Below are 22,837 nucleotides of genomic sequence, written 5' to 3' on the forward strand. Positions count from 1 at the left end.
CCTTTAAAGACGTGTTAAAGACATCTTAAAGATGTCTTTTAGACATGCATGTTATCTGCGAGTGTGGGTAGTTTTTTTAATATCATTGGTTTTACACTACTGGCGATATTAAATCTATTTGCGAGGTGGTAATAAAGATGAGAATTATATAAAGGCGCTACTGTTCGTCGCAAATGAGAAGAGAACTAAGGAAATTGTGAATTGAATCGTTATGTATGTTGATTGTATGAAAGATTAAATTGTGACAATTTACAAAAGTCACTTTGTCGTTCCTTGTCAGGGCAAACTAACTGCGGAGGAGAGAGAGCAGAAACTGAGCCCGTTGCTGTCGACCGGATGGACCGTCCAAGCGAACAGGGACGCGATTTACAAGGAGTTTGTATTCAACAACTTCAATGAGGTACGATCAAGTTACGTTAGCTGTTTACGGCAGTTACGAGCTTGCCCAGCCACCTGACGGTGCATTTCAATCTCTAGGCCTTCGGATTTATGACGAAGATAGCTTTACAAGCCGAAAAAATGGACCACCACCCCGAGTGGTTCAATGTTTACAATAAAGTAAACATTACCCTGTCGTCCCACGACGTGAACGGGTTGTCGCAGAGGGATGTGAAGTTGGCGGCCTTCATCGACAAGGCTGCTGCCTCCGCTGGCAATTAAATCTCATTTGACTCGCTTGTCGATCCACCCGACTTCTGCTTGTAAATTTATTACGAGTGTAATGACAATAACGAAACAAATATTGTTTATCATTGATTTGTAGCATAAATGTTGATGGCATCAGTTACATCTTTCCGTTTCTGGCTCACATATGCACATACTATAAATTGCACTCCTCTGCAAGATCCTTCACATCCTTCTCTAGATAGAACAGACATCCAACTCACTAATTCAATTTGCAAGTAGCACGCGACAAGTTAGGTGGCGTAGAGAGAAAAAGTTGCTGTTGAATAAGTAAATAATTTATTCCGAGATAATTTATACAAGCTACCATCTTAACAAGACCTTCATACGTACAACACAAACATTTCTGCTGTAATGGCGACGTTTAACTGGCCTTCTGCCTATCTTTACCTACTGCCCAGCCATTTTTAACGATCTTCGTAAGACCAGGGCCGTTGTAGATGAGCACAAGCAGGCCGGCGAGAGTAGCCGCGGATAATAGAGTCAGCATGAAGATCGCCACTTTCGGAACAAAGTTACCTACGATGACCGGCCGCACGTAATCGACAACGATAGCTTCCACTCCCCTGCGTAATCAAATTAAATTATTCTCCCATTCGTATTCTCCATAGAAATTGAAAAGGAGAGCACGTTAAACCGCTGGAGAATATCAATTACCAATGTGTGTGCGTGACAATAGCAACCGCCAGTAATATGTCGAAAAATTTGTTTTCAAAGACCAGGGCGGCGGGTATCAGCGCCAAGAAGGATGCGGATACTATTTTCTCCATCATCCACAAGCGTACGTGATCGCCGTGAGCGCTCGCCGCGCGAGTCTGGGCGATGCTGACCGTCAATTGTGCAGGCAGCTGAGAGAAATACAGCGGTAAAGTACATTGTCTGAGCGTACACTCCAATCTCTATTTTCCTTAAAAAATAAGTAGAATGCCCTAATTGCCAACCTTGGACAGAACGTGGCATTTTGGATTGCTCGCCCTAGCAATCACAGAGCGGTTCAGACTCGCGAGACTCGACGCGGACTTGGGGAATTGCGTTCGATTGCAGCTTCGCACGAGTAAGCCACCGGGCTTGACCAACGTCTCTGCAACAGAATCATCGATTGCCATAATTTTACCTTCGCTTAATTCACAAATAAATAAAACTGTGTAATACAAAATGCGTTGGTAAAATATACAGTAAAGTGAAATGACATAGTAATAATAAAATAAACAAAAAATGTCGAGTAACATTGGCGACTTCGTTACTCAGAGAAACTCAATTGAGATTCGGTACGCGGTATGTTCTCCGTTCATTGAGAGATTATGTAAAACGCATTTTGAGGTTAGGTATCCGAAAAATTCAATATCGAACTTGCAACACGAAGCACTCGAGACTGTCGGAGACGCGCGCGAGACTTACCGAGCTGTTGCACTTTGCGAAAAACATTAATGCTAGCCACCCTTCCGAAATTCATCTCGCCGGAATGACCGTTCCGGGCTGCGCTCGACGTTTGTTTGACGTTTGACGTAAGGGCGAGTTCACACGGTACGGGAATCCGCGTGCGGGACGGAGGATGCGTGACTCGAACAGCCAATCGGCGCGGGATAGAAAAATGTGGGAGAGCACTGATTGGCTGTTCGAATCGCGCATCCTCTGTCGCGCACGCGGATTCCCGTACCGTGTGGTTTCACCCTAATGCCGCTGACCTCGCGAGACAAGAGACAAACTGGGGCTCGATTCTTGAATTTGTTCGAAGGAGAAACGTATGCGAAAATTCTGCTCTTACAAAAAAAAGTTGCAAGTTGATTGGCTACTCGCATGGCTTTAACCAATGGACTTTCAACTTTTCTGTCACAGCAGTTTTCGTATATGTTTCTTCTTCGAATAAATTCAAGAATCGAATTCTGAATCATCTAATTTTCAGTTCACACGGCTCGGTTATCTAACAAAACAAATGGAGATTTTCAGAGGTAAATATATTATTCATCCATACCTTACAGGAATAAAATGGCAACGCAAAATAATCCAGTCATCCCCGTACGTTCATCGAGAGCTGTTCGTGCTCGAGTAGCGGCCATTCGAGTCTTCTAGCTCGGAAACAAATGCACACCTTGAAAAAGTGGACGTCAACTACGTCCGTTCGCTCAGTAAAGCGGGAAGCGCACAACATTTGTGTGCTGTATGGAATATCCTTAAATTTTCTGCAAGATATTCCGATGGTAATAAACGTTAAATGAAAGACGCTCTACTCATAAGAACAGATTGGCTTGCGACGTTGAAAAGTCAAAATAAATTTGAATATTCACAAGATATTTCTGAAATGAACTGACAATGCAAACATTGCATGTTGAATAATGAAAATAGCATAAAGTTACGCATAATGACGTGATCTTAGAGCGCAGTGCGTTGGCCAAACATCCCAGTGAGAAATGATTCGTCAATCGACGTCGAATCGACACCATCGAATTGACGTCGATTCGACATCATTTCGACGTCGATCGACGAATCATTTCTCACTGGGATTGGCCCAGTACAACTAAATATGCACTGTGCTACTAGGGGACGACGTGATAAAATAAAAAATTATAAATTTTAAATGACGAGATGAAAATAGCGCGGCATACAAAACCAACTGATCTACCGTAGCGCATGTTTTAAAACCAGCAGATACCTTATTCAAATAACTTATTGACTTTCCGACGACTAACGTTTCGTCAAAGGTGTCTCTACCGTTTGCCTTCAATAAACTTTGCAAACTGGATCCCTTCAGAAACATTTATTTCACTCAAAGGAAAAGAAGGCAGAATGCTATTATTGTAAACCGACGTGTGAAACAGCTTTATACTTTTTTCCTTTCTTACAGTTCTGAGAAAAGAGAGTATAAAATGTTCACACTAGTTTGCGACAATTGCATATTCCGTCTTCTCCTATAAAATAAAGATACCTTTGAGGAAACCTTGTCCGACGGAGATCGATGTACCAGCGCCGTAAGTTCTCTCAAGTCACTGGCGATAGTGTTGTTAACCGTGTTACAAGTTATATTCGCGAAAGCTCATCGCCGGTGTGAGGTGGCGTTGAAAAATTAATACGCGGTTACGAGGCGTTTATCAGACGTCGCGCCGATTCAACTCGCGCGTGTCAAGCAGAACGTACGTGGAGTTCATAGCACGTTACACGGATAGCATAAATACAGAGTGTGTACGCCAATAACACTAGAAAGAATAATATTTTCTTCAATCACGGTTCAATAAAATAGAGATACCTTTTGCGTTCTTTCGTGACGGAATTATAACGTTTGTCATTTAAATATCGTAAAAGTTACACATCTGCACGGGGAAAAAATGTAGCTGCCGTAGCTAAAAACTGCATGCGGTAACTAAATTTCAGTTGTAAAATATGGACAGGTAATATTATATTCAGTTGCAATAGCTAATATTTCGCTACTGTGCTTATTGTATACGATTGTTTGCTGTGGTTTAGAAATGTATAGTTAATGCAGCCAAATATTTTTAGCAAATTATGATTAGCTAAAGCTATTATTAGCTATAATTAGAATTTAAGTAACAACGATTTTTGTTCCGATACATTTTCTCGATTGCACAGAATTAATCGTTAATTTAATCAATACCAATATTAAGTCCGCGGAATAATACGCAAAACGTAGCAACAGTCACGGAACAAAGTAATGTACAATAAAATATTAAGTACGAAATTTTCCATTGCGTAGGCAGGCCAACGAATTCTCAACGTTTTTTTTGGTTGTTTTTCACTCGGCGCGGTGACGTACGACGTTTTTGCGTGCCATCGCGTACCTGAAGGTCGCCGGCGGCGCTATCACTCGCTCGCCGAACGTCGAGCCGGCAGGCAGTGGCGAGAGTCGCTCCGTGCGTGTTATTACTTTTGCGTTATCGGTTTCCGAGACTCGATCGCGACGAATGCAGGGATAAAACACTATTGATTTGCACACCTTTATTAGTAACAAGTAACGTTCCTCGATTAATTATTAAGTTTCTACAACTTGTAATAAGAAACGAATTGCATGTTGAGGCGACGGCTCTTTATCAACGTATACATAGATATTTGAGACTAACTCATCTAAAGTATGAATGTAAAGCGGGGTACTTTGTCGTGGTTACATCTCGTTTACGCACCGCGCTTTTAATTATCTATCGGTTTAGTATAATCTGTTCCATTTTCGGGAAGAGAGAAATTTGTGCCACTTCGGCGTTCGCGCTGTAATTCACTCTGTCGTTCTTCGTAACTCGAACGGGCGGGAAGTAAAGAAAGTCGCTTATTGCACGTCGTTACATTACGTAAATGTAATCGAAAAATATTTCGATTAACTGTTGCAACTAATAAGAACTATTTATCACTGGAAATTTCGCTCACATAATTTATTTCGAGGATTAGATTGAATGCCAAAGATTGTAAAATATCAAACTTGGAGAAGGTGGATCGCCAGTGGGTGAAGAAAAATAACGAAAGATGATGTCGACGATAACTGACACATATGTTTGTTTAAAACACTACGTTTCGACTAGTAATACTAGTCCTTATATATGACAAAATTGTGCGCACCACCTAATGTTTTGTAATTATTTATTTCTTTGTCATCCCCACACGTCGTTATACTTTGACTCCCAACGAATGTTGATCTCTTGACAACTCAGCGCTTTTAGTCTTCCACAAGCTTTTTATACGAATAGACGTTCTTAGTGACTTACATTAATTTCAATTTGAAGTAACATGTGCATATTAATTTACTGCGCCTTTTTCTTTATAAAGCGTACGCTCAATATGTCACCCGTAAGTATTAAGTTGTTTTCTCTGTGCGATAATATCTTATATACATTTCCGAACACTTAATTTATAATTTATAGATTTCTTGCTGTCACATTTAATGGGCTATTACTTGAAAAGGACTAGTATTACTAGTCGAAACGTAGTGTTTTAAATAAACATATGTGCCAGTTATCGTCGACATCATCATCTTTTGTTGTTGTAAAATATCGTTTCGTTGCGGACTAATAACTACCGCAGATTGTGCTTCCGATGCTCGCGTTGCGTTTTATATCGCCAATTCAATAGTGATTTATCCATTCTTTCGAATCAAAAATGCAAGTCGTTAGTGTGAGCAATTTGTATGATTGAGAGTCACGCGATATTTTTTAATAATATTTCGTGCGTTTCGCGGTATTTCACATCGCGTACGGGAGTGCCCGAAATTTCGTGCAATCGATGATTTTCGCGAGTGAGTGTTGTGTAAGTGCAACAAGGAAATCTGAGAGGAGGAGGAGGAGGCCCAGGAGGCATCGGGCAACGGCGGAGAAATCGTGAGGCAAGTGTCTTACATTTGGATGTTATTTGCTACTTGTGCAAAATAAAGCATCTGTTCTGTGTTTTTACGTTATTTATTCAAACGATTCGCATTGTGTTGCCAGGATCGCGTCATTATGCGTAACTTTATGCTATTTTCATTATTCAGCGTGCAATGGTTGCGATGTCAATGCAATTCAGAAATATCTTGTAAATATTCAAACTTATCTTGATTTTTTAACATCGCAAGAGAATCTATTCTCATTAGAGCGTCTGTCATTTAACGTTTATTACCGGAATATCTTCCAGAAAATTTAAGGATATATTGGCGCAATATTGGAAAATAATATAAATTTACTATTCCAAACATTGGTACGATATTAAACCAACTTTGCTGAATAGACAGATTGGCTAAATAAGAGACGGCCATCTTACAATATTGGGCCAATATTGGGAATGCTTATAGATTTACATTATTTCCCACTATTGCGCCAATATATTGTGCTACTAGGATATGATTATCGTGTCACCTACGTAAATAATACGTAATCTATGGATCATCGAAGATTCATTTTCACTCAGAAATTTCTATCCTTATCTGTGTTATTTTCGGTCACTAGTTTGGACACAATTTAGAATAGTAATCACATTTCGACTTCATACTCGTAACGTAATAAAAGTTTACGCTTCTCTGCACTTTGTTATCCAATTTATAATTTACATCATTAACGTTGTTTACGTACCGTATAAAAAAAGTTCGTGTAAACAACACGTAAACAATCCACGTAGAGTTTTGACATTTACAACCTCGGAACAAGCCGTTAAAAAACCCTATTAAAAATCACGAAAGAGTTAAGGAAGGGGGGGGGAAACAGGTGGATGTGCAGAGAGTCGCAGGATTCTCGCAAAGTCTCCGTCGACAGTGTATCGACGTCGCCGGGCCGGGCGCGACACGGCGAGAACTTCGTTTACGCGCCGTTGCCCGGGTGAATCGCGACGGCGCGTGAACGGCCGGCGCGCGGATTGGCCGGCCGGCGCGTCGCTCGGCGTCCCGGATTGGCCGGCCGCGGCGCGTGTGTACGCAACGACCGGGGTGAAGTGAGCCGCGACGCGGCCCCGCCGTGCCTGGCCGCGCCGAGTCGGGCCGAAGCGGAGCCGCGCGAGACCATTCGTACGCAACACGCGACCACGTCGGTTGCGCGGCGGACGCGCGTCCGGTTTCCTCTCACGCGGGTGTGCGAAAGGCTCGCCGGTCCGAACGATTGTCGCTCGCGGTCGAGTGCGCGCGCGCGCGTAAACGCAAAATGTGATCGGTTGACTTTCCCGCTTCTTTTTTTCTCTCTCTCTCTTGAAGTCTCGCATTCTTTCTTTCTCCTTTTCCCAGTCGGAGGCGAAGGAAGGGAGCGGCGCCGGCGAGGATTTCACCTCGTGAGGACTCGAGGCCGATAGCGAACATGACACTTCCGTGAGGAGCTGAAGGTAATTAATTTTGGTTTGGCGATCATCTGTTACGCCGAGGAAGAGGCTGATGGCAGAGAACAATCTGTAAACGCTTAAGACTGGTTTAGTCGTAGACGTAGGACAAGGCAGAGAGAAACGTAAGTCGTGAAAGGCTATAATCGTATACGACTTACGTTTCTCTCTGCCTTGCCCTACGTCTACGACTGAGACAGTCTTAAGCGTTTACGGATTGTTCTCTGCCATCAGCCAGACGATGTGTGTCGAGACGTTCGTTTCTTTTGGAAATTAATTTCATGTATTTCCGTTTCTTAATTCTATTTATTTGTCAATCGAAATGAACAGGCAATAGAGTCGAGCGCCGGTGTTACTGCGAGTATATTAAAATAAATTATCATGTAAAAACGAAACACGAAATATAAAATAACCGACGAGACACACCCGCCGTGTCGCTAGTTGACGGCACCGAAAACCACGTCGATAGAAAGTACAAAATCCTCGTGCTGCAAAGCGCCATTTTCTCCGATCTTGAAATCCATTTTCCTTCTATCTCGCGCGATTTTTTTCTCCTCCTTAATTCTCACGACCAAGGCTGTCCACTAGTCACCTCCGTTTCACTTCGCGTTCACGCGCGGCATTTAGCGGCGTCGTTAAGAAGCCGCTCGGGTGCCTAGAAAGTGCACGGCGGGGGAGGCGGGGACGTTCGAAACGTCGCGGTCGATTTTAAACGTCCGGGAACTCAGGCCCGTAGAGATAAATTCCTTTGGGAGAATCGATCGGGGGGGAAGTTGAACGAACGGCTCTCGTTGCAGCGAGAGAACGGAGCCTCTGGATGCACGCGCCGAGATGATGCACTATTTAAAATACAGAGGCCCGTCTGTTCCTCTTGTCGAGCGCGACGGTTCAAATCGCCGCGCGCGGCGAAGCGCGCGATTCGAGTTTTCGCCGCAGTGAATCCGCACGCGTTCTTCGCGACGAACCGCTCGCACGCTCTCGCGCATTCCGCGGGCTGAAGCGCAGGAAGTCGCTCGACGACGGAGACGTAACGTGTACATTTTCACCGAGAAAATTCTCGACGTTATCGCAGTTTCAGTAAAATGTGCGTTGAACACTTTGAGCGGTTCCCGGCGAGAGACGCAAATGACACAGTGGCTCGTTTCATTCTCGTTTGCCGATTGTTAAACAAGGATGAAATGTTAGTTTCTTCAAATTGCCAGTATAATAATAAAATTCCAAGTTTCTTTCGACCGCAGCTGGCCACATTTGTTAATTAATCGGTTAATGCAGAATATTTATTGCGAAAAATATTACCTCAGCCAGGGTTTGAACCTGGACCTCCCTTACTCTCTAGGCGGGAATCTCACCAATTCGACCACTGAAGCATGCGGTAATATTTGTCGCAATAGGATGAAATGATTCAATGGTGTCCCTTGCGGAAAAACACCCTTTATTGGTCAAAAGGTGCTTGTATTACATTATTTTGTTTAGACATATTCGTACATGGCAGTTTCTATTTGTTGTTTGTCGAATGTTAAACAAGGAAGTGACTCACTGTGTCAGTGGTGTCAAACGTCCGTCGATTAATCCGTAGTCTTAAGCAACATGTTTGCCGCGTTATGTGTAAATTCTCACGCTGTTGCACAGAAAAGATAATAATTTTTAAATTGTGCCTTTAAATAAACGTTCTTCGTGGATATTTGCCATTTTTGGAAAAGAGAGGTACACTGTAGATTTCTACGTGTGCTGTTTAGATTAGTATAATTGGGAAAGTGGCCTAAATATCTATAAAGTACGCTATTTCTTGATAAACGGAGAAACTCGAATCGGAAGCGGCGCAACGTGCGAAAATTCAGATTTGCATGGTCGATTCGAGTGAATGGAACGTGCAAAACAAAGCGCAAGCAACAAAGCCGAGGAGAGCGAGTCGATGCACTCGAAACAATTTTTTCATTCACACGATGGCCCCGGCGGTTGGTTAACTGCGTACATTTCTCAAAGAAAATACGGCGTGTAAAACTGGGTCAGCTCTTTTTCAGCGAAACTGAATAAATGCGTTATCTGTACGAGTCGACTGTTTTTAGGAAAAAGATTATAATGCGGGAATGCAAAACGATCGGATTGAAAGAAAACATATACAGATGCATATTTGCACGATGCTGTATTATTACTTACTCTAAAAGTCAATCAGTAGATTATCATTGCAAAGAGTGAACACTCACTGATTCGCAGTCGCAAGTATACCACTGCGATTTCCAGTGGTACACAGTAAAAGATCGCGTGTTTAAATGTTAAAATTGTTTTGTGTTACCAAGATTTGATTCTTACTTCAATGTAAAATTAACACAAAATGTATATGTCATTATTTTCGTAACACTTTTATGTGTAATATTTATATTAAGATAATAACTTGACACTTTATGTATGTTAGTCAAAAATTGAATATTATTTTGAGTTCTTTTAACACAACTATTTCACAAAATCAACCGAAACATGTAATATCGACATTTCTTAAAAATTATTTCAACTATTCCGATTTGTGACTATTCGTACAGTTCACTTATCCTGTTTTTATTACATCACACTTAAGGTTGAAAGAACCAACACAAATGTGAAGTATAGGGTTGATTAATTAACATTGATAATTTGTCAAAAAGTAACACACGCGATAAATGTTATTTTAATTTCAAATTTAGAGTGGACTTTTTGGGACGTGTAAAAGATGTTAACGTCAACATTTAATTTTTTACTGTGTACACTTATACATATATGTATAATTGTAAATCAGTGACTACGCACTGTTTTCAGTGATAATTCACTGATTGACTTTTAGAGAGTAGCTTGTTAATTTTAACATCGAGAGAGAGTCCTTATGTGTCAAATTTTATACACGGGGAAAATTTGTTCTTAAAATTTATCCTGAGAATCATGTGATCGTGGGATAACGTGACATTTTGAACAACTTTATGAGAGTTTTTTTTAACTTTTACCATACATTTTACTATACTTAGTATACGTTTTACTAGTAAAATGTATTGCAAAGTTTCAAAAACTCTCGTGAAATTCTTCGAAATGCCGTGTTGTCTCACGATTACCTAATTTTCAAGAGAAATTAAAAAAGAATTCTCTCCGTGTACAATATTATTCATTGATACTCGACGCGTGCGTCTTGTAAATTAACGTGAAATTAATCTAGTTTAAATTTTCCCCTTGCTTACGTAACGGGCCCGTTTTGCTCTCTTTATTAATTAAAAACCGATAAGTTGACAATTTTTTCATGGCGTGTAAAAAGCGTTAAATTGCCATCGGCTTCCTGAGGAAGGAGGCTTTTTGGCGGAGCCGTGTGCCTTCGGGAGTTGCAACCACGGTCTCCACGGCCCATTGCATTGTCGCAATTCGTCGAGAAGCGGCAGGTTTTTCTTGTCATAACATTAATCTCACCGTGCTTCCGGGAGATAGCCTGGATCGCGGGGCCGCGTCGTCGCGAGTACGTTGCTCTACACCGCGCTTAGAGCGGCGCGAGCTTTTTGCCCATCGACAGGGCCGGTTTGACCCTTTCGGCGCAACGGCTCTGTAATCGTTGGGAGGAAAATACGGATTTCTCCGCGAGAAACTCGTCCTCCATTCCGCACGCCGGCCGTTAATACGACGCGTTATCAGGTGTCGGATTATCCATTAGGCGCATTAGACACGCATTTTGCCGGGCGAACGGGAATCGCGATTTGAAAACTGATATACTGTGAGACGAAACGAAGTATCGAGTGGCGAATAAATTTACAGCCGCGGCTTATATTATTTTCCGCCCCGCGTGCAGATTTCCATCTAGATAACGCACCGATAAATCTGCATTCCGTAATTCGCGAGAATCAAACTTCTCGCCAGCCTGTCGAATTGTTGAAGTCTTATTTCTACGTGTACGGACGCCGCTAGGCACTATTGAAACAGAGGTATTTTATTTGACAGGGCAAAACCGATCGGAGGGATGTCCGCGATACGCGAAACCAAGGCATTGACCCTATAGTACGAAACCTACTTTACGTGACGCATATACACTATGCGTTTGTCCTATGGACTCCATTTTTTACAGAGTATATCCCAGTAATTTATAGTTAGCTATTGCGTACTCGAGAAAGCCCCGCGAAGCAGCATTTTTTTTTAAATCAAATATTTCAGTATTTCACGAGAAAACAAATTACGCGGGTGTAACTTCAGTATTCAATTATATTGAGACGTGGGTCTATCAGATCTCGCCTTGTTGGCTCGCAAGTGTTGAATTCTCTTGGTCGTCGTGATGAAGTTACCGATTGCGAAGTGCAAGAAAACCGAGAGCCCGAGGGCCTCAACAACGTTGCACTGTGCGCGCGAGGAGATCTCGAGTCGATCGTCACACCGCGATGACAGATTACAGGCAGCTTCTGTGGGCTCGAAAATAAACGATAGTCGATTCGATCCTTTCGAGCAAGCATAAAATCTCTTTCATCCAAACGATTATTCGAATTCTTCCCTCGAAAGTTTTCGAACAATTCGCTCGACAGAGATTCGAATTGATTTGAATTATTATTAGTAAAATTCTGTTGATAAATTGGGAACTTTGTATGCCTTTTTGCAAATGTCTAAAAAATTCCTCAGAAATTGTAGACTAAATATCTAAAATGCTTGTTTTAAAATGCTTTAAAATGTTTAAACGTTATAAAAGAAAGTTATAAAAGAAAGAAAGAAATTCAAAACACTCAAGACTTAAAAAACCATTTAATTTTGAACAATATTTTAAAGTATTCAAGATTTTTGCTACATATATTGGAAAATTCGATTTAGCTCATTATTCTCACTATATTTGGTAACTCGACTCGATTTTGCTAAATTGCATTAACTTTTATTCATCAAGTTCGAAAATAATCTCGCCGTCTCTCTTCACTTTTATCGATATACGTAAATATAATCGAGATCTAGGAATAGCGACGCTCGCGCGCAATTTATGTATTTTACGTATTTATTTTATATTGCTTTAGTTTTAATTATATCTCCCTGTAAATTAATAACAACGCGAATATATAATAAATATCTCATTTTATGTACATACAGGTGCACGCTAATTGTTGAGGCTTAATGGATGCTCTAGACAGAGCACTGTCGTATCCAATTAAATATTGTAATCTTGATTGCCAGAAACATTATTAGCTGCTCGCGTTGATCGTCGATTAACAGCTATAGACAACGTTTCCGTGCGGAGCAGTACCGTTGTGAGTTTCAGTTGCACACGTGTTATTATTAGTACTACACGTCTATTAGCAGCAGGTCGCTGATTACAGATAGTTTTCGTGTAAATGTGTGTTTGTAATTATAAAACACACCACGTATTATACTAACCCCGTGTTAGGTATCAAACAAACTTGTGTCGAACAATCGCCCTGTTTTACGATTATGTCGCCAAGGCCGAAACTACGTTCGATGGTTTCTAAAGAATCTAGAACGCAAGATATCAATTAGTTATAGAATATGAAAACCTCCATAACTTGGTTGTCCATAATTACATTTTTCAACGGTATCGCGGGAATGTGTAAGTATCAAGGTTTGAGAATTTTTTAAGCACGGCCAACATTGATTTGTCAATTCGTAGGTTGCCAAGGAAGTAACAATGCGTATTTAGGAAATCTATCCGAGAATAAGAAATAAAGCTAATACAATGTGACAGAATATCTATTTTATACAGACTTTATTGTGTTACTGATAATAAACGATATCTTTAATTGTAAAATTAGAAATCGCGACATTCACAGGTTGTACAATTAAAGCGATTGTTCGATTAATTTTATTAATCCAAGTTATTGATTTTATTCCTCAAAAACGACAACAAAGATTTAGACGGGCTCAATTAATCAAGAAATTTAGAGATTGCAGGAGATAACACTTTGCCAATATTAATATTCACTGTGCATTCACTTTCAACGATAAACTTATTACCTGCAATAATAAATTCGTTATTGTTAATGTCTATAAGTACGGTTTTAAACATTTAAGAAGGGATTTAATGGAACCATTTCGCAAAGTTGCACACCCGTAATTATTTGCAATTCCACAGAATGCTTTAGTAACTGCTTGCGGCCTTTTATCTCGTAATAGTGCTTGTATAGTCTGTGTATAGTCTTTTGATGCAATTGAAAGTTTCAACTTTAAGGCAACGAGTATAAAGTCTTTGAGTAGCATAATCGATATTACGGCTGATGCGTATCATCTCTTACGTTATGCCCTCTGCTCGTAGGAAAATTTGTCTATAGAATGTATAGTTATGATAGTTTACGTTCTACTTTGCCACGTCATTCGCAATGTAAATTGTAAGCAGATAATCACCGCTGTTCCACATAATTACATGTGTCCGATACGAGTTCCCTGAAAAATATTACAGATGTATTATCAATTATCAGTGAGCACATTTATCTGTAACGCCAAGTTACGTGCACGACTCGTTCAACGATTTTCGAACCTTATGAACGATCTTCGTTTAAATATAAATTCAGTGAGAAATGATTCGTCGAAACAATGTCGAATCAATATCGACATGGTCAAATTCGAGGAAGGGAGGGAGGGAGAGAGGAGTAGAGGCAGGGAGAGACAGGGAAAGACACGGAGAGACACGGAGAGACACAGAGAAACAGGGAGAGACAGGGAGAGACAGGGAGAGACGGGGGGAGGGAGAGAGAGAAAGAAGATATCTTCTTCTCATTTATACAAAGAAACAATTTACATTCGCCGAACAATCGGTATAATAGCTAATAAAATAATATAACGAACTCGGAACATTTTGTGCTTTTCGAATGTTGCTCTATACCTATTGCAAAGTTGCGCGCGAGAATTACGAGATGCGGCAGCCTTTATAAACTGCGACGTGTGCGAACGGTCCTGCCGCAGCTACGCCCTAATCAAACTGATGAGAACATTACACGGTTCGGGTTTCATCGGAGCCGGTTAACCGTGTTAGGAACTTTTGTAAATTTTCCTTACCAAAATTGCGTTATTATAAACTAGAGTAGTCAGTCGCGATGGATTCATCGGCGAAGCGTACTCCGGGGAGATAATATAATACGGGAACGTGCTTTGTATGCGCGCGCGCGTGTGTGTGTTATTCTGCGCTTCCGTTCGTTCACAGCAAACTTTTCCCGGATTCGGCCAACCAGCGGCGGTGGCGCCTATTTATATCCTGCCCGTTAAATTGTCTGCGGGTCCGACCATCATGGGCACTTCGGTCGGGCCGAATCATCGAATTAAAAAAGGGCACATCCTTGGCGGTTGCGGTATACGGAATCGATCTCGCCTCGTCGGCCTCAGCTCGCCCCGAACTCGCTAATTGCCGGAATTACCGAATCCGCGCTCGGGGCGTACGATATCGCGTTGCGATGTAACGCGCGCGATCATTGTAAATCAACTTTGATTAACGTTAACATCTGTTGCGGTTATTAACGCTGCAATCTAAAGGGTTCTAAGGATGCGGTAACTTTTGTAATTAAACTTTGATAGGAATGATAATATCCGCATCGTTTAGGTGCAGGCATCTCCGCACGGAGAGGATTTTCTCTTAAAATTTACTAATAAGGTGTATGGTAAAATTTCAAGAAACTCATAAAATTCATCCAACTGCCAAATCGAATTCCACGATTGCACGATTTTCAGGGTAAATTTTAAAAGAACATTCGCTCCGTGTACATAAATACTAAATTAATTATTATATAATAGATTATTTTATTAATACTGTAACAAATACATCTTGAAATTGATTCAACGATTACGATTGTTACAATACAATTGCAATTAATCCCGCAGAACAACAGACCTTACGTTTACCGTCGAAAATGGATGAAAATCTTTGCGGGTTCGTCCGGTTCGACGTTTTTGTATCTCCGGGAAAAACGGCGCCGTTTCGAATACGAGTCGGAAATGGTCGCGCGACAGCTCTCAGGTGACACGTCGGAGATGGACACGTCCCGGTGAACGCGTGGGCGCCGTCGACGGTAAAGTGCAGGGCGATACGCGCGCCAGGTGTAAATAAAAACCGCCGTAAGCGCGGCCGAGCGTAACGACTGCCCGGTTCTTTTCTTCCGTGGCATTGTCAGCTGGCCGGCACGTTTGTTCCGATCCCTTTGTGCGTCGCGGCCGCGCTCGGCCGTGGTTACCTTTCCCGAGCAAAGTCGGGATGCCTCCCCTATTTGCATAAGAATTCCGCGTCGCCGTGGCAAACGCGGCTCCGTGACCCGCGACCCGCGCTAATGGAAAAACTCCACGGCCGAAGCGGCCGCGCGGGATCCTCCAGCCTCGCCCGCACGTGTCCCAGTTTTACGAGACAGTCCGCGTATACGAGCCAAGCGGAAATCGGAGCGTATCGCGGCCCTTTCGATCGTAATAGCGCGCCGCGAGCGATCGAGCGGGAAATGTGACAGTCGGAACTTAAACACTGTTCGTTTCAAAACTTCGCCTTTGTCGCGTATTTTTAGACCGCGAGACGAAATGCCAAAGGCGAAAATAAATAACAGCTGATACTCCTCGGTTTCGTGAAACCGGGCGCCTCACGTCAGACTCCCCGAAGCTAAATTGCTCAATTTCGCGAAGCAAACAGTGCGGAGGGAATTGATGAAGTTATAAACTGAAATTATAATGCACTCTGGTATTAAATTAAAATCAAGAAATTTACAGAAAGCGCAATCGATTTGGCCGCCGAGAGACTCGCGCGTCCTTCGTGCGATCGTACAAAGTTAAACTGCGTATGTCGACCGGCCCAGATGTTAAGAAGTCAATTATGTATTAAGAATGCACGAATGAAAATAAATGGTCCCTGGCTGCGGACTCAACGTTAAAATTAGTAGCGAGCTCGGTGCGGCAAGGCCCGTTCCGCAACGTGCAACCGATAAGCGTTGATATCGAACACGTTAACCGGATACGCTTAAAGTACACAGACGTCGTGGGCATCTGCTTCCGTTTAAAACCCTCGCTTAATCCCTCGGTAATCATCGCGAGTCTGTTTTTGTTTATCGGCGATGTTAGCTCGGATCTGTTTTTTTAGCGTCGCTCGTTGCTCCGAAACTCTTTACGAAAAAAAAAAATTGCGGCGCGATTTTAATCTTGCCTTGCGTCGAGCTCAAAGTTTCCCCGGATCGGGTCGTAAGTTTTTCCCGTTTAAAAACTAGAACGCAAAAGGTTCGTTACGTCGGGAGCTATTATGAGCCTTCGAAGCCCGCGAGTTCCCGAACTTCCGTGACTCCGGACAGGAGCTCGTCTTCCCTTCTTTTTATAGGAGGAGGCTGGGTAAACGTCCGTTAAGCCACCCCGCGGCTTAGGAACGAGAAGATCCGATTTTAACGAGGACTCGCGCGTTTTTTCCCGTTGGCCCCGTTTCCCCCGTCACTATAGGGCCGTTCCGCGCGCCGCGAATGCTCTTTTGCGCCATTCTTTTTTTTCTCGGGGACGCGAGTTATAAATTTTATGATTTATTCGTCCCGCTCCCACTCGCGGGGCGAGCGGCCAGAAATATATACGCAGACGGGCAGCAGCACCGGCCATTATACGGCCAACCGTGTATGAATTACGGCTGTGTGCATGCCAGTGACGTGCAGTCATCGGCCCAACGGCCGATGCCGATAGCCCTTTCGCTTGGACCCTATACTTAGCGGATAATCGACGCGATATACTGCGCTTATTAGCGGATATAATAAGCCACAGGCCGAACCCACAGGGCCTTCGAGATTCGTTCCGGCGTTCCGTTAAGTAGCCCTGCTCTGTCCCTCCTCCCGTTCTACCTCTTCCCTCCCACGCCTCCTCTCATATCTGTCTCTGTTCTCCTTCGGAGGCGAAACGCGGAGCGGTTCGAGGGAGTCCTGAAAAAAAAGCGCGTGTGCGCAACGACGGCACTTGGTCAATGATGTTGCGGCATTGACACTGTAACGGTGAAACTCGTGAAAAAAATTACACGCGAAGGGAGATTTTGCTAGCTGTTGTAGCGAAACCGTGGTCGCTGCTGCATGCCTGGATGCAAAGGCAATCGGATTTCTTCGTTAGAAATTAGAAAGATTGACCGAAGGGCTTTAGTGATAAAACCGATGAAAGAAGAAAAAGGGAAGGCGATCAGAGCCGACGCGGGGTGTTAGATGCGGAATAGAAAAGTTTAATGATTATAGAAACATTCATCATAGTCAAATTATAAATTGTCGCTAGATTCTGTCGAATAATCTTGCCGGGTGAACTAGTTCCCAGAACGGAGTTCCTGTTAAATCAAATATAGCGGGCTGCTAAATACAGTCTATTCTTAACTAATACATTTCGCTGTCACCTAGGGACGATGTTATCATAACGCAATACTTTGCAGACTCGGCAAAATTGTTATTGGCAAATACAATTAGCGCTCTTAACACATTTTTCGTTTGTCCACTTAGTAATTAACAACTTTTGTTACAACAGCGCGAAACATGCAGCGCTCAGCGAATATTTCTTTTCTTCGCGTGTCGCTTTTCGAAAAATCTGTAAGTTCTAATCCGAATGTGTATCTGTAGAACGAATTTATATTTACAGAACGCTTGTATTTGTTACTATGAAATTTGGATGCCTCTTTGGAGATTTGTCGAGAAATTTATGGTGGAAGGAGTTGTTACGAATGGTGGAGTATGTTCCGAGTATACGCAACTTGCACAATGTGCTATTATTTTTCATCAACGGTAATTACGAATGCCGGGGATCATTAATCATTGGATCCTTTCGCACTATACGATCTTTATGTTCCCCCTTCGCCACTGTACTGCATATTGCAACAAATTAATTGAATTGGATAAAATTAACAAAGGTTTAGAAATTCAACGTAACTGGCAAAAATGTTTCTTTATCCAAAGCACAACGTTTCGACCGTGAATTCCAGTTCTTTTCAAGCGCGGGGCAATCACATAACAATTCTAAAGTCGGACATTGTGCCAGCAATGTATCTGAATCTAAAAAGAAATGTTGAGTTTTGAATGAAGATACATTTTTATCAGTTACGTCGAATAATTTCTGAACCTTTGTTGTTTTATTCATTAGCGAAGAAACGAAATAAACAGGGGACTTGCATCTGTGAAATTTGTTGCAATTATATCATTAACGATTAAACATGGAACCGTATTTATTTTTTTACTGACGATCCGTAAAAAAAAATGGAGATGCCGGGGATCGAACCCGGGGCCTTTCACATGCAAAGCGAACGCTCTACCACTGAGCTACATCCCCTGATAACAATATGAGTCACTTCAATCACAACTATTTTTGGTGCCATTGTCGTGGCAGAGAATGTGGAGTGAAAGAAATCGATTACACACTCAGTTTTAGAAAAATTGAATCAATATCTTGGTTTTTTGTGTGTAAAATTCTCTGATACTTAAATATTTATACTTAAATATGTCTAATCAAGATATACTGATAAAATTAGTAAGTTAACAGCCAGTTTTATTTTCAGGGTATCAGTGCTATTGCTAACTTTAATTCAATCAACACATCTGGTTACTAAAATATACGACTTTTACGAGGAATTAACCAGATATATTGACCTAATTTTCATGAATCCACGCGTGTAAAATGGATTTGTTTTAATACCTTTAACCAAGATACGCTGATTATATTAGCGAGCTATAATAGCAGCAGCATTTGAGAGCATTACCATTTTCGCGAGAGTAATGCTTACATTCTGCAGATCGTGCCGATACATTGCCATTGTCTTCTAGAAGATGGTTTTACACCGGCAAGATCGACTCGTAACTATTCACTGCCTTGGCAACTGCCTCTTCTCGATCAGTAAAAAGCAGGCGCGCGATTATAGAGAGCGTAAAGGGCCGCGGAGAATCAAAGGGACTCGGTGGGGCATTCGCGGTCGCGCCAGGGCGGGGGCCGGTGCGCTCTCGCATAATGCACCATTGTTGTTTTTTCGATGCGCGAGGCATCGTATCGCTCGTATACCGAAGAATCTCGCAATAATGCGCGTCGCATAGTAATTCCGGCGATGGGGGATGCGACTCGCGCTCTCTTTGCGCTTTCGTTCGCGGGGCGATCGAGCCGAGTTCCGCTCGTCCCGGCGCGGACGGACGCGCTCCTATCCGCGGGGCACCTTCGACTACCTTTTCTTTCGTCCTCCACTATTCTCGCTGCGAAGCCGTAACTAGACTATGGTGAACACTGTCCGTGGCACACCATATAAATGGCAAGTTACATGCGCGCGCGCGTGTAAAGAGAATATCGCGAATATCGAAAATTGAAGACTCGCGACAAATCATGCGAGATCTATCTATTGAAAGCAAAATAGACTGTTTTGCTCGTACGTAGGATAAAAGTTAAAAACTTTTTACGCGCAAATATTATTTTCCGATATTTTTATACATTTGCCGCGTAAGTTTTGTACGTGAGGACATTCACTGTCGCACCTTGCGCTTCGAAGTTCGCCTTGTTTCAAGTATGTACTTTGTAATCTATTGTTCCCAAAAGATAAAAAGTATTAAGGTAGTTGTTTCGTGACAGCAATGCTCAAAAGTTTATCCCAGACAGGAACCAGCACTCAATTATTACAACGATACATCTTGATGCAATGTCGTTCTAAAGAATATACTTACGATTAATACATAATATAAAATAGATTCAAAAGATTATAGTTTGAGGCTCTAACAATTCTTTTCATTTTTCAGTTTTAACTGTTTATATTGTTGAAACGGAACGGTCAATAATTTTGATTTTTTCCCCAATTGTTCGTTCTATTTTACTTTATAACATATTTGTTTCTCATACGAATTTCACTCGCCATTTGTGTTTGCAAACGCGAATATTATTATTTTAACACATAATAATATGTGTAAATATAATTTCACGTGTATTAATATTACAATAAATTATATTGTTACGTGTAATAATATTTTCAACGTGTTTTACACGTAATATTTCGTGTAACATAGCAAACTTTAACATTTTTTTAGAACACGTTGAGACGGTAAATTTTAACTTAATTAGTCTTATTTTGCACGTTAATTAATGTAAAGAATAAACTGTACAAATTTGAAACAATTCTCACATAAATGATTTCACGAAATAATTGCCTTAAAGAATTTATGCTGTTTATAGCAAGTTTTCAAGTTTCGGTTCCGCATTTTTAAGAAAATATCGATCTCTCTCAATTTGTTCGACGTGCACATCCATCAATTAGACAAATTAATGGGAATTGGAAATTAGAGACGAGGGACGAGCGAGAGAAGGAGAGAGATAAGAATCGAGACGAGAGTCAAGAGCGTTTTGCGATAGCGAACGGTTACGCAAGAGCGCTAATTAGGAAAACGATAACGCTCTGCACGCTGCCATTATACCCGTCGCTAAATCACTATCTTGATTGTCCAAGCGCGAGATTACTGTATCAAGTCTTTGTTAATTGCCGACCATGTTGTCGCCCGTGTTTGCCGAATTATACGAGCTTAGACTTGTAATGAATTCGATAATGCAACATTCGGCGCCCGCTTCGGCAAATAATGTCTAATGACCATACACACGCTCATCGCTGGGCTTTATTTGCGCGTATCGGCAAATAAGTTCATTAGGAGGGTAACGTGACGTATCGCCGAGGCGCTGCGCCCTGCGCGTGTACACGTACGTACTGCACCGCGGCCGAAGAGCTTACGATTAATTATCTCTTCGGCCCTCGATACAACTTATAATGACGATCGGTGCGTAACGCCGGTGCGCTAGTTACGGGGTGAAAACGCGCAGCGACATATGGCGCGACACGTGCGACCAAACAACCAGACTCACGCGTACAAGGGCGCCGGTAAAATTTTTCACAAAACTCCGCTAAAACGTCCCTCTTATATTCCGGAGAACCTGGCGATTGAGTCTAGAATATTAGACGTAATTTTTTCATGCTAACATTAATCGCGCAAGATCGATTTAACGTTATAACGTTTGCTTATTACGCGGGGAGAAATTTCTTTTAAAATTTACCCTGGAAATCGTGTAATCGTGGGACAACATGGCATTTCGAAGAATTTTATGAGACTTTGTTGAAATTTTACCATACACTCCACTAGTAAATGTACGGTAAAATTGAAAAAATTCTTATAAAATTCTTGGCAATGCAATGTCGTCCCACGATTGTACGATTTTCAGGTAAACTTTAAGAGAAAATTATCTCTGTGTAGAAGGGAATAACGATACGTTTTCTCTCCGTGTACATTTTGCATTATATTTTGCGTGATTGATGTAGAAATTTTAATTTTATTAAAATCGAAGGCTTTACGAGAAGCGACCGACCAGACATTGGAGAGAATTTGTTGCCATTTTCATGCATTCTTGACGTAAATACGTTTTCTAATCGGCTAATTACGCGCGCAAGTAACATTTGTTCTTAAATTACCTTGCACATTCGACGCCCATGTTTACACGTACAATTACGCGCCGACCACAATCATTTCCAGGGTACTCACAATCAGCTCCAAGTCCCACGACTTCGCAAAACGACCCTCAACTAACAAGTCGGTCCTACGCGAAACTTTTTAACACTCGAACGTGGCGCGGCACGTGTATCCGCTGCAACGAGTAGTTTCTAATTGATCGCTGACCGACCGGTCCAATTACGCCGAACGTTGAACCGGAAGTAATTTTGACCGCGAGGAATCGCGAGAAATTTCGGACTGAAATTGAACGGGTTCGTTACGCAAATTTTTCGCTTTTTTTAATACAAAGTTCGGATCTTGGCTATTTCTGATAGCGAAACGAGCTGAAAAGGAACCAAAATGAAAAGCTTACAGTCTTAGGTGGTTTATTTAAATAAAAAAACCCCTAATTTTTGCCAGTTTGGTCGATTATAAGTTTTTCGTGTTGGCTTGATTTTATCACTGGCGACGATAAGAATACTTAAGGAAGGACCAGTTCAAGGGCGAGGTATCGGGCGGATCTTGAAACTTTTACTTTCAATGAATTAACTTTGAACTTTTATAGAAATCAAAATATACATACGTTTTCGCGAGGGCGTGATCTTTTAATAAAAATTCTTTAAAATATTGTTCTCTCACGTTCCAAGTCGATTGTGAATTGTTTGATCCAAAGGTAAACCCAGCGAGAAATGACTCGTCGAATCGACATTGTCAAGTTCGACAGTCAATTCGATATCAATTTGACGGCGTCGATGTCGATTCGACGTCGTTTCGACGAATCATTTCTCACTGGGATAAGTTTTAAAGTCTGTTCGAGTATTTTAATAACATCTCGTAGAAGTGATGTATTGCTCTTGACTTTATATCTTAATTACGAGCTACTTTCAGAGTACACGGCGTTGCTTGAACGAGTATTCCATTGTCAATGCTTTATTTTCGCTGGATATTTCTCGGGCACGGGGCGTCTTGTCGAGGGGTCTGCAGAAATTGAAATTGAC

The 22,837-nt window shown here is 41.8% G+C and overlaps 3 protein-coding genes and 1 non-coding gene across 5 annotated transcripts in view; 2 read left to right on the top strand and 2 right to left on the bottom strand.

Moving 5' to 3' along the window:
* LOC105562030 (probable pterin-4-alpha-carbinolamine dehydratase) overlaps nt 1–787 on the top strand; it is a 3,716-nt gene extending 2,929 nt beyond the window's left edge. Inside the window, exons 2-3 of the mRNA XM_012012515.1 lie at nt 281–400; nt 478–787. Coding sequence (XP_011867905.1) covers nt 281–400; nt 478–660 — 303 coding nt within the window. The 3' untranslated portion in view covers nt 661–787. The remainder of the gene's footprint in view (nt 1–280; nt 401–477) is intronic.
* Nucleotides 788–942: 155 nt separating this feature from the next.
* Nucleotides 943–2,227, bottom strand: LOC105562031 (putative succinate dehydrogenase [ubiquinone] cytochrome b small subunit, mitochondrial). Its single transcript, XM_012012516.1, has 4 exons — nt 2,083–2,227; nt 1,626–1,765; nt 1,342–1,532; nt 943–1,250 (listed from the first exon to the last, which is right to left on the bottom strand). The coding sequence occupies exons 1-4, from the start codon at nt 2,135–2,137 to the stop codon at nt 1,049–1,051; spliced, it is 588 nt and encodes a 195-aa protein (XP_011867906.1). The 5' UTR covers nt 2,138–2,227; the 3' UTR covers nt 943–1,048.
* A 4,880-nt stretch (nt 2,228–7,107) lies between these two features.
* The window catches only part of LOC105562032, a 39,619-nt gene continuing 23,889 nt past the window's right edge, over nt 7,108–22,837 (top strand). The window contains exon 1 of one of the 2 annotated variants that reach the window (XM_012012519.1): nt 7,108–7,458. The gene's annotated coding sequence lies outside the window, so the exon portion shown is untranslated. The remainder of the gene's footprint in view (nt 7,459–22,837) is intronic. The other variant, XM_012012518.1, reaches the window with a different exon arrangement.
* Trnaa-ugc lies at nt 18,598–18,669 on the bottom strand. Its single transcript has one exon. It is a non-coding gene; the product is annotated as a tRNA-Ala (tRNA).

Source organism: Vollenhovia emeryi, unplaced genomic scaffold, assembly GCF_000949405.1.
Source record: "Vollenhovia emeryi isolate VEMERY1.0 unplaced genomic scaffold, V.emery_V1.0 DF939197.1, whole genome shotgun sequence".
NCBI lineage: Eukaryota > Metazoa > Arthropoda > Insecta > Hymenoptera > Formicidae > Vollenhovia > Vollenhovia emeryi.

Excerpts from the sequence above, each read along its gene's own strand:
- LOC105562031 (XM_012012516.1), bottom strand. The coding sequence starts at position 2,137 with ATGAATTTCGGAAGGGTGGCTAGCATTAATGTTTTTCGCAAAGTGCAA. Across the intron at positions 1,533-1,625 it reads AATGCCACGTTCTGTCCAAG|CTGCCTGCACAATTGACGGT; the intron begins GTTGGCAATTAG and ends TATTTCTCTCAG. Across the intron at positions 1,251-1,341 it reads ATTGTCACGCACACACATTG|GGGAGTGGAAGCTATCGTTG; the intron begins GTAATTGATATT and ends TTGATTACGCAG.